General features: G+C 33.5%; 1 protein-coding gene across 2 annotated transcripts; it reads right to left on the reverse strand.

The window, feature by feature from the left end:
• Positions 1-7,771: 7,771 nt before the first annotated feature.
• Positions 7,772-9,083, reverse strand: LOC120192620. Of its 2 annotated transcripts, XM_039195372.1 has the most exons (4): positions 8,954-9,083; positions 8,617-8,853; positions 8,340-8,480; positions 7,772-8,213 (listed from the first exon to the last, which is right to left on the reverse strand). In XM_039195372.1, the coding sequence occupies exons 1-4, from the start codon at positions 8,963-8,965 to the stop codon at positions 7,872-7,874; spliced, it is 732 nt and encodes a 243-aa protein (XP_039051303.1). In that variant the 5' UTR covers positions 8,966-9,083; the 3' UTR covers positions 7,772-7,871. The 2 variants fall into 2 exon arrangements, with proteins under 2 accessions (XP_039051303.1, XP_039051302.1); XM_039195371.1 differs by lacking the exon at positions 8,954-9,083 and having other exon boundaries at positions 8,617-8,905.
• Between the last annotated feature and the right edge of the window lie 3,517 nt (positions 9,084-12,600).

A 12,600-nucleotide genomic window follows, 5' to 3' on the forward strand; every position in this document is an offset into this window, starting at 1 on the left:
TGGAAATTGAAGATGAAGGCCATCCTGAGGAAAGACGGCAGTCTAGCAGCTATCAGTGAAAGACCGATAGATTTCACAGACGACAACAAATGGATCAAATTGGACGGGAATGCTATGGCAAACTTTCATCTAGCATTAGCAGATGAAGTATTGTCAAGTATCGAGGAGAAGAAAACATCTAAGGAGATATGTGATCATCTCACCAAATTGTACGAGGCCACATCGTTGCACAATAAAATTTTCCTTAAGAGTAAATTGTACACTCTCCGGATATCAGAATATATTTTAGTGACGGAACACTTAAACACACTGAACACTTTATTTTCTCAGCTTACATCCTTAAGCTGTAAAATAGGAGAACAAGAACGTGATGAACTTCTACTTCAAAGTCTATCGGATTCGTATGATCAACTCATCATCAACTTGACAAACAGAAATGTCACCAGTCTAGTCTTCGATGACGTTGCAACTGCTGTTTTATAAGAAGAAAATCGGCGCAAGAACAAGGAAGACAGACAAGTAAATCTGCAACAAACAGAAGCGTTAACAACGATGAGAGGGAGATCAACGGAATGTGGCCAAAGTAGCAGTCACAAGCAAGAAGAATTTAAAGTACTATAATTGTGGAAAGAAGGTCAATTAAAGAAGGATTGTTGGAGTATAAATAAAGACTCCAATCCACAAGGCAATACCACAAACACTTCAGATGATGGAGATGCTCTATGCTGTGAAGCGTCAACCACCGTGGAAGGTAGAAAAAGATTTGCAGATATATGGCTCATTGATTCGGGAGCAACATATCACATGACCTCAAGAAGAGAATAATTCAATCATTATGAACATGTCTCAAGAGGATCTGTGTATAGTTGCAATGATAATGCCTTAGAGATTATTGGCGTGAGAACCACTAATTGAAGATGTATGATGGAACAATTAAAGTTGTTCGAGATGTACAACACGTGAAAGGCCTGAAGAAAAATTTATTAACCTACGGATTATTGGATAATAATGCAAGCAAGATTGAAACACGGAAAGGAATCATGAAGGTGTTCCGTGGAGCGCTTGTGGTGCTGAAGGGAGAAAAAATAGATGTAAACTTGTACATGCTGAAGGGAGAGACTTACTAGAAGCAGAAGCCTCTGTTGCCTCATGTAGTTCAGATTTTGCAATGCTATGGCATCAAAAACTTGAACACATGTCAGAACAAGGAATGAAAGTCCTTGTGGATCAAAAGCTACTTTCAGGCTTAACAAATGTATCACTTACTTTGTGTGAGCATTGCATAACAAGTAAGCAGCACCGGTTGAAATTCAACACGTCAAATTCTAGAGCAAAAGTGTTCTAGAATTAGTTCACTCTGGCATATGGTAAGCACCAGTTACATCCCTAGGTGGAGCAAAATACTTTGTCTCATTTATTGATGACTACTCAAGGAGATGTTGGGTGTACCCTATTAAGAAGAAGTCAGATGTGTTTTCAACTTTCAAAAACTTCAAAGCGCGGGTGGAACTTGATTCTAGAAATAAGATCAAGTGTTTCAGAACAGATAATGGAGGAGAATACACAAGCGAAGAATTTAATGACTTTTGCAGGAAATAAGGCATCAAAAGACAGTTCACAGTGGCGAACACTCCCCAACAAAATAGAGTGGCAGAGCGGATGAACATAACCTTGTTAGAAAGAACAAGAGCAATGTTGAGGGATGCAGGCCTAGAAAAATCATTCTGGGCAGAAGCAGTCAATACCGCCTGTTATTTGGTGAATCGAGCTCCATCACCTGCAATAGAGCTAAAGACACCAATGGAGATGTGGACTAGTAAACCAACTGATTATTCAAACCTTCATGTATTTGGAAGTATTGTGTACGTGATGTACAACTCCTAAGAAATTTCAAAGCTAGATCCAAAATCCAAGAAATGCAAATTCTTGGGGTATGCTGAAAAGTTAGAGACTACACAAATACATGTGGAAAATGAGTTTGAACAAGGAGATTCTTCTTAAGCAGAACCAGCACATGATGAACAAGAACTAGAGAGTTCTGAAGCTCCAACAACTCGTCAATCATATCGTGTTAGAAGACGTCCCAATTGGCACTCAGATTATGTTATAGAAGGTAATATTGCATACTTCCTTTTAACAGAGGACTTTGAGCCATTAACATACCAGGAGGCAATAAACAACTTAGATGTTTCACTGTGAATGATGACAATGCAAGAAGAAATCGAAGCCCTTCATAAAAATAATACATGGGATTTTGTGCCACTACCACAAGGAATGAAGTCAATTGGTAACAAATTGGTCTTCAAAATCAAGCGAAATGGTGACGATCAAGTTGAAAGGTATCGTGCAAGACTGGTGGTCAATGTATATGCTCAAAAAGAAGGTATTGATTTCAATGAAATATTTTCTCCTGTGGTTCGACTAACAACAGTTTGAGTAGTTTTGGCAATGTGTGCTACATTGAATTTACATCTAGAGCAGCTAGATGTTAAAACAACTTTTCTTCATGGAAATCTTGAAGAAGAGATTTACATTCTCCAGCCTGAAGGTTTTGAAGAAAAAGAAAAGAAGAACTTGGTTTGCAGGTTGAACAAATCTCTATACGGTCTAAAGCAGACACCGAGGTGTTGATATAAGAGATTTGATTCCTTCATTTTGTGCCTTGGATACAACAGACTTAATGCAGACCCTTGTGCTTATTTCAATAGGTCGGGTGATAACGATTTTGTTATATTGCTGTTGTATGTGGATGACATGTTGGTTGCAGGACCCAACAAAGATCATATTGATGAATTGAAGGCACAACTGGCTAGGGAATTTGAAATGAAGGACTTTGGATCAGCAAACAAGATTCTAGGGATGCAAATTCACTGAGATAGAAGTAATAGAAAGATTTAGCTCTCACAAAAGAATTACTTAAAGAAGATCTTGTCACGATTCAGCATACAAGATTGTAAGCCAATTTCTACCCCTCTTCCTATTAACTTCAAATTATCCTCCAGTATGAGTCCTAGCAGTGAAAAAGAGAGGATTGAGATATCTCAAGTGTCGTATGCATCGGCAGTGGGAAGTTTAATGTTCACTATGATATGCACAAGACCAGACATTGCACAAGCAGTGGGAGTGGTTAGTCGGTACATAGCGAATCCAGACAAAGAACATTGAAATACAGTAAAGAGGATCCTGAGATACATCAAAGGGACCTCAAATGTTGCATTATGTTACAGAGGATCAAACTTACTAATCAATGAGTATGTAGATTCTGACTATGCAGGGGATTTGGATAAAAGCAAATATACTACAGGATATGTGTTCAAAATTGATGGTGGAGCTGTAAGCTGGGTTTCAAAATTGCAATCAGTTGTGGCTACATCCACAACAGAGGCAGAATATGTAGCAGCTACACAAGCCAGTAAGAAGCAATTTGGTTGAAGATGTTATTGGAGGAGCTTGGGAACAATCAAGAGTATGTCTCTCTATTTTGTGACAGTCAAAACGCCTTGCATCTAGCAAGGAATCCAACATTTCATTCAAGGACAAAACACATACGAATTCAGTACCATTTCATTCGTGAAAAGGTGGAAGAAGTGACGGTAGATATGCAGAAGATACATACCAAAAACAACATATTGAAGAAGGCGATCAATGCTGATAAATTTACTTGGTGTCGATCCTCTTGTAGCCTGTCAGAGACATAAGCAACATGATGGTACAAGGTAGAAAGAATGGTGTGAAAATATGATTGTTCCAATCAAATCTTCAAATGGGAGATTGTTGAAAATTGGTGCACATGGCACCGAATTATTTTGTCAAAGGGGGCACCGAAAAGTGCATCAATTGTTGATTTTTCAACAATGGTAAAATCTCAATTTTAGTCATTGTAATTTAGGGTATTTATAAATTAGTCCTTAAGCTTCAACTATAAATACCCTAGCTCATTTAGCTTCAAAATCATCTCAAATCATTCTAGCTTTCTCCCAATACTAGAAAATTTAGAGAGTTTCTTGAGAGTTGTTTTCTCCTTTTTTTATTAAGAGAGAATTATCATTGTTTTCTCCTTGGTAGATCAAGAGAGGTTGTAATTCCTATTTTCTCATAGTGAAATTCTTCTACAGTTGCCCGTGGTTTTTACCCTATATTATTTAGGGGTTTTCCACGTAAATTTTGTGTCTCTTTTATCTTCATTTTTATTTTCTCAAATTATCAGTTGTAATTTTGCTTTATCTGATAGCCGTCTTCTGCAACAGTTGAACTCTCTGGAAGTCTTCAATGTGTCCTACAACAATCGGTAGCTTTCCACATGAAAAGGCTCAATTTGGGACGTTTGATGAAATGGAAAATCCTTTTCTGTGTGGACCTCCAAAGCATGAAAGCTGCACTGGAACTGGTTGGAACTGGTTCGACCCCAGTTTCACCAAATGCCTCGAAAGCGGTTGAGTGGACATGCATGCATTCTATGCGGCTTTCTGGGTTTGTTACGTAATTGTGTTGATAACAGTTGGGGCAGTCCTCTGCATGCATGGTTTCATTTCATTGTGGATAATGTTATAGCATTGTCCATATTCAGAAGAAGCTCGTAGTCTAGAATTGTCACTATTTCTCAAGAGGAAATCATCGTTTTGAAGTCGGAGTCAAGGGATTAAGCAGTCTGTTTCGCAATTAGTTTCGTGGGTTATTTCTTAATGTCTAGTGTTGTCAATTTTCAATCCATGAGGCCAATGTCGACACACTTCAGTGTTTTAATATTTTTATAACATATATGGCACTTGGTAGTCGTTTATTGTGTCAACTCATCACTTTAACTATAAAAAAATCTACATTTCAAAAAAATATTTACACAAATCTTTATACTCTTAGAATTCTAAAATAAAAGCTATTAAAGAAAAAGCCATTCTCTTTCGATTGATCTGCTAAATTTATCATTGATTTTTGTTAAAGCATGCAAAACAATGTAATATTAGTGGCGTTATAAAAATTAAACGTTTTTATTTTTATTTTTTTCTCTAAACTTCTCTCACTCTTTTCTCTAAAAAAAATCAATTTTCACCTTTTTTACCGTAAAGACTTTCTACGTTCGATGTCACCACTAAATGGTTCATCCTCTCCTTTTTCCTCATGTCGGTTTAGTTTCTATTTTTTTTTTCCAAATTCTCAAAATTAAGCCTTTTTTCATTCAAATTTCTTCTATTTGATTTATGATTTTTGACTATTGGATCGCCACCATTTAAACTAGGTCACCCATATTGTACCAAGCAAGTTTCCTATCATTGAGATTCGAAATCCGACCACGAGACTTTAAAATACGAAAAATAAACCTTTGATTATTTGTACAATTTAATTGTGTATTGATTTGTATAGTATGTTTAATATATGTAATGATTATTTTATTTAATTTTTCAAAATATTTTTTGTTGATTAAATTATAGTACATTGACAAAAAACCCCTCAATATTAAGTTTATCCATATAATGACTATCTCACTTAACCTTTTCAAAAAATCATTTTAGCAATTTCTAAAAAGAATATTAGAGATGATATTACTACGATAAATGTTTTAACATTTATTATATATAATCCACATTATTTTATCCTATCGATTAATCTATTTTGATTTTTTTAATTATTTCGGATTTGCGTTTGAATTAATCATAATTTATGATATCAATATTTTTTTTTGGGTATAATCATATCAATAGTTTAATCTCTTTTAAGTCATTTGTTTTCTTCTTATGTACTAGCTAATCAAGAAGGTGCCTCTAAAACTTAAGGGAAAATTTTATAGAATGGCAATAAGACCAGCGTTGTTGTATGGATCAGAATGTTGGGCAACCAAGAAGGATCATGTAAGGAGGATAGAGGCTGCAGAAATGAGAATGCTTCGATGGACATGCGGTAGGACTCTGTGGGATATGACAACACATTCTACTATTAGGATGTCCTTGGGGGTGGTGCCTGTTTCTGAAAAATTGAGGGAGGGAAGACTACGGTGGTTTGGGCATGTCCTTAGGCGACTACTGTCGGATGCGGTCAGGAGGGTAGAGTCGATTACAGTCGACGGTGCCAGAAGGAGAGGACGACCAAGGCGGAAGTGAGAAGACTGCTTGAGATCTGATTTGATGGATTTAGCCTTTACTGAGGACATGACCTATGATAGGAAAGTATGGAGACTAAAGACTATGGTAGTCGAGTAGTGTGGGTCACATCTCTAGGGTGTATCATCTTTGTCTTCTTTTAATGCCTTTGTAGTAATTTCCATGAATTCTACTTTTTATAGTTTCTGTTATTGGTATTTATGAAGGCTTAGAACTGGGCTTGCTATCGTGGACTTCTGTGTAATATTCTCTTCACTTTTAAATTTAGTCGGGTCTTACGTTTCTGTCTATATGCAAAGATTTTTTCGCAGGGATTTATTTGCATGGATTACTTCCCATTTCAAACGCGCATATAATATTAATGATATTTATGACTGCATATGAATATTGTTCAACTATGTATTTATGTATTTATTTATACATGCTTTGCATTTTATCTATATTTTTAATTTTCTGACTGCCGGAGGTCTTCCACGGAAGCTACTCTCAACCTGGCGTTGGGGGCAGCCTACTACCCTACCTCCCCCTTACCCCATTGCATATGGAAATTGAGTTTTGTTGTTGTTGTACTAGCTCAAGCGATTTATTATTTTATAGTCTTTTTTTAATGAAATTAAAGGTTGATAACGTGCTAGGATTTGACCGGTCAAACTTTTCAATTTTAAAAATTAAAAATTAAAATGAAGTCACTGTCTTTCTATCTCTTCGAGAAATGTTAAAGAAATGAGAGCTCTTACTCTCAAATTCCATTGTATTAACAATTTTTTAGGACAAAGATTTCGATATTTATCATCAACTTGATATATTTATGCATTTAACAATTGAAAACTGCATGTGTTTCCCTTCCACATGTATGTGTGTATATACATAACTTCGGATATACTGTGGAATTTCTTGTATATTTATAACTATTTAATTCTTTTAAATAATTTGTCTTCTTTATATTTGTTAAAAATAATTATACTATAAAAAGATGATTTGAGTATTCACAATGAAGGCAATTAACGGTTAACAATAATAATTATTTGTTTATTCAAACCAAAAGATAATAATTATTTATTATTACAAATGAAATTGACTTATTGTTATAACTTTATAATATTTTTATTTTGTATTTTCCTTTAAATATGTTTTTTTTAATTAGATGGTGTCACCAAATTATGACATCAAACTAAAGTAGTAGCTTCAAAAAGATGCATTAAGAAAAAATATGTAAAAATATTTAAAGATTTATACAAATATAAAAATAATAATAATATTTTTATAATAATATTTACCATAGTTTATAAATAAAAATGATTTGAATTAACACTCGATTAACTGATATCATTTTAACTTTTTATTCTCTATCTTGAATTTATGAATATAGCCCTCCACATACGTATGAGCAGGCTATAGTTTAAGCATGAAAAATGTGTTGTACATACATGTAAAGAGTAGAACAATAAAGAGTTGTCCCATTCATTCATGGGTTGAATAAATAATAAGTAAATCGTGTGGTAATGAGAAATGAAATTAAAAAAAAATGTACAAACACTTAACTTGGGACTAGGAATCACGTTGTGCCATTAAGACAAACCCTCCGACCAAGTGACTAAATTAATTTCAAAACATATATAGAGACACACACAGAGAGAGCTTAAAGGATTTTGAAATTAATAATAATGGTTCAGCTCAGCTTCAGTAAAAAATATCATAACTAAACTACAAGTAGAATAGCGATGATTTTATAAATCTAAACCCTTTGGTTTTTTATTTTCGTTTTATTTTTTTGGTATGCTAACATAGAGGAGATCTATGGGGAATGCCTTTCCTTCTACTCATGCTTGAAGCAATATCCTCATCCGAAACCTTATTACCCGATGATCTCCACAAACATAGCCCACTCCTTTTCTTCCTCACTATCTGATCAGAACTGTACGCCATGCTCATACTCTCCGACCCTGATGACGACCCCGACGACCAGCTCATTGGTTCGTCACTGTCGACTATCGTTGAATGTGGCGTCATTTCATCGTCTCCGTTTTCTTGGGGAATAAAGAAGTCAGGGCTGAGCGTTAAAGTGTTGCATCTCCTCAAGAATGGCGACAGGTCTTGGTAATGTTTCAGCAAAAAATCCACCTGAGAATTCAATAGTTTTCAAGCAAACTCATTCTATTGCTTATAAACCATAATTCAAGTGAATATACAGTGTGTGTATATATATACAGTGTGTGTATATATATATATATATATATATATATGTACCTTGCACCCCAGAGAGCAGTGGATAAAAGGTTCTTGGAGACTTCTATCACAAGAAGTACAATAGTTTACAGCCCCTTTGAATTGCCGGTTTTGAGGTCTCTTTTTGATGAACACCACCTTAGCACTGTTTATAGTATATGCCTAATCCAATTAAGGTCATGATTATCAGTGAGTGTTGAGCAACTTCATATATGAACTGAATTTTATAAGAAATCAAGAGGAACAGTGGGGAAAAAAGAACCAGATTATGAACTTTTGTGTGAAATGAAGAAGTAACCTGGACATTAGAGCAATCTATGAGCTTTTGAAGATCTTCCAATCTCACAACATCGTGATAAACGTAGCGACGAACCTGAAGAAGCCTATGGAAACGATGTGAGGGTATGCAATGAGGGCAAATACTAATGCAACAATCCAAACAGTAGACGTTCTTTTCGTTCTTCTTTGCACTTTCATGGAAACAACACCCAACGAAGAATTTCTGGGTGTAGAGAGCTTCCAACCATGCAGGCTTCTGAATTCCACCACACCAAAACAAAAACACCATGAAATTCAATAAACCCTAAAACCAGATGAGAATTCTGATAGAGAAAGAAAGAAAGAAAGAGACAAACCATGATGATCATAAACACTTAAAACCAGACGAGCAGTAGTTATCAAAGACAGTGGGGGAGTTGAGAGGAGAGAGATAGTGAGATAAGAGTATTTATGGAGGTTCACAAGAAAGGGAAGGGTATATATTTATTCCTTGGGGTGATACACAACATTTTGTCGATAGCTGGACTAATTATATACAAAAATGTTTAACAAAAAAGAAAGATTTAAGTAAGCTATGACGAGAACGTGGGTGCTGTTTCCATGTCTGCCATTGTAGACCACTCCTTTAAGCAATTTGTTTTTTCGTATGTGGCCTTGGCTTAAGAGCTCTTACTTATTGCTAAACTAAACTAAGCTCTTCTTGAACAAGCTGCATTTAACCAATTTTTTTTGCTTCACCTCTGTCCCTTTTTCATCTTTGAATTTCATGATCAATGATCATTTCTTGGTTGGAAATTTGAATAAAAAAAATACAGTTCGAACGTCATGTTAAGTTGGGTTTAGGCCTTTTGGGAACTTGTTTTCAGAATATTAATTAAATATACGAATTTTTTAGATGTTTATTTAATACTGAAGTTATTGTAATTATAGGTATTAGTGAAATCGAAATTAAGTTTTTATAATCTTTTAGATATATAAAAAAAATATTATTTAACATGCTGAATTAACGATGTGATTTTAAAATGTGTCCGTATTTAACTTAAAATATTTTTAATTTATTTAAACGAAAATTACATAGTATGAAGTCACAATTTATAGGTTAAAATTGGGGATGGATAATTGGATATAAGATTTAAAGTTTGCGAATTTTGATTTGATCTTATAAGATTAGCGTGTTTGTCGAAAATCTATGTTCAAGTAAGATTTAAGGTGTAAATTACTCGATCTTATATGACATGAAATAATGTGTAATTATCTTTTATATATTTAGATATAATTGCAATAATAATTTCTATATATATTTTTAATTAAATATCTATTTTACTTAATAAAAATAAAAATTATATATATTTATTAGGTCAAGTGCGAGTTTTACTCTAAAAAAGTAGGTCGATTTTGGACCGGATGAAATTTCTTTTAGCCCAAATTGACTGAATTTCAGACGGAAAAATATTTTTTTCGAGTCGAATTAACCGAACACCGATCTAACACAACTTATGCCCATTCCTAATTATAGTTAGGGCAACCATTGAAGATTATGAATATTTATAAATGTCAGTTGGTAGAGCGCAAGACTCTTAACCTTGTTGCCCGTCCAGCTCAGTTGGTAGAGCGCAAGGCTCTTAACCTTGTGGTCGTGGGATCGAGTTCCACGGTAGACAATTCATAATTCGAAAGTCTCCCACGGAAGCTGCTCTCAACCTGTCGTTGGGGCAACCTACTATCCTACCTCCCCATACCCCATTACATATGGGAATAAGGGTCAACTAATTGTTTTTATAAAGGTAGGGAGAAAAAACAGGGACATATAGGAGGAACCTGGTTTTGGGGATTAAAACATGGCAACATTCAATCCAACTAATCCACTAATGAGGATGAGCTAATGTGGTTTAATTTCCAGCAAACCTTAATGGACAAGTACCAACTCATCAAAGCACTAATTTGTTATGAGTCGCTGCCTTAATTGGTTTGGGAATTTTACTAATTTTGTTCTAACCGAGACCTAGTTTCTTGTGCCTTTAAGCTCCATCGCAAACCTAATCTTGGGGTTTGCAAAATTATTCTTCATAATTCCTCTTATGCCCTTCACTTTTACTAATTTTAATTTCAAATTGCATTGGGTTAAATATTTATAATATTTTAATTTGTTTAATTATTTTAGATTTTGATATTTTTAGTGTTTGCAAGATTAAGAGTTCCACGAATCGTGAATAACCCAGAATTATAATAGCTCATGTAGTAAGGGGCCGTCATCTAATTTTAGGTTTAATTACATTTTAAGTCCTTATAGATTTTAAAACTAAATAATATTTTCGGATTTAAATATATTTTAAGTTGATATAAGTTTTGAAGCTAGTCTAATTAAGTTTTGTCCCTTATTACTTTTGCATTCGGCGAACAAAATTAATTAAAATCTAAGCAATCTCAATAATTTAACAACCAACTAAGTGCTGTTTGACTTTGAATTTTAAACTTGTTTAAGTAGCCTGTAGCCGTGGCTGGTTTCTTGATGACACTTGAGTTCCCTTCAGAATAGGGAAACTTAAGTAGCAGTTAATTAGCAATGCTTTGGGGGTAATTAAGAAAGGTGTCTATTATTACATACATACTTTACAAAAGAAACAAAGGCAATGAGTCGACGAAGTAAAAAATATAGTGGTTTTAAATATTTTAAAAATCAGTTCCGTTGGTTAAGTACTAAATAGTGCTTTAATCATCAGAACCGACCAATTCAAAGTTTGGAACAACTCACGTGCACTCCTTAATCAAATCCAAATATTATGTATAATTTTTTTTAAAAAATGAGTAGAATGATAATTTTTGTTAAATTTATGACGGAGGCTTAATTAAATAGTATAATATTCATTTTAAATATATTTTATATTGTTAAATGATGTAATATGTTTATATGAATATATATTATAATTTAAAATTTAAATTTTCACATTTAATCAATGAATTAGTTATAAAATTATGTCGGGTTCAAATAATGATTTGCATTTAAATTTTGTAACTTTTTTCTTAATCATTGACAATGTCCACATATACTAAAAACACAATTGTTCGAATACGATTTTTTCTAAGAAGAACAATATTCACTTTTATCACTGAGATCACTCAATAAATTTGTATGATTTGAGTTTTTAAATTATAATGAACTGAGTAAATATATCCATTTTAAATTAATATAATATTATTTAATTAAATCTATCTTTTTTATTTTTAATTATTACAAGAATGGTCATTTTATTCATTTTATTAATGTAGAGAAAACCTTTTACTCATTCTAGTTTAGACTGATATTAAATCTTATGTTCTATATCAAATAATTTCTTCTTTATTTCGTATAGAAAAACTTTATTAATATAATTGTATTACTTAAAACCATTAATAAATCAAGCATAAAAAAGAAGAAGATGAATTGGTAGGATTAGATAGCCTCGCGGGGGCATCGGCAAATGACCATAAAAAGGTAGAACCTCACGTGAAGGGGGATCCAAAGGAGTCGTCCCGACTGTTATAAAGCAGAAGGTTTTGTTCTGCCTTCAGCTTGCAAATTATTCTTGCTTCCATTCCCTTTTTCATTTTTACACAATAAATTAGGCAGTCAAAGGTAAGTGAATAATCAAAAAGTTTGATTATGATATCAAAAAAATTAAAAACAATGTATAATAGTATTTCAAAATTATATTAATATTGTTTTGATATCAATTTTATTTTTAATATTTTTATATAATATAAAAGAATGAAAATATCAAGTGAGATTTTTTCAGGTCAAAGTTATAAAGCAGTAGCAGAGGAATAAGAAAGGGAGAGAGAGGTGAGCCGCACGAGGAGATCTGTCTGAGACAACATGTGTTGAGTGAGTCATAACCACTTTGTTTGTGTGTCAGAAAAATATGGGTTTGATTTATTGGCGTTGGGCGTCTCAGCCTGGTTTTTATTATATATATATATATATATTTTGTGCCTTATGGCCTATTACCTTTGTTAACAAATCCTA

The sequence above is a fragment of the Hibiscus syriacus genome, unplaced genomic scaffold (genome assembly GCF_006381635.1).
Source record: "Hibiscus syriacus cultivar Baekdansim isolate YM2019G1 unplaced genomic scaffold, ASM638163v2 tig00116976_pilon, whole genome shotgun sequence".
In the NCBI taxonomy this organism is placed as follows: Eukaryota; Viridiplantae; Streptophyta; class Magnoliopsida; order Malvales; family Malvaceae; genus Hibiscus; species Hibiscus syriacus.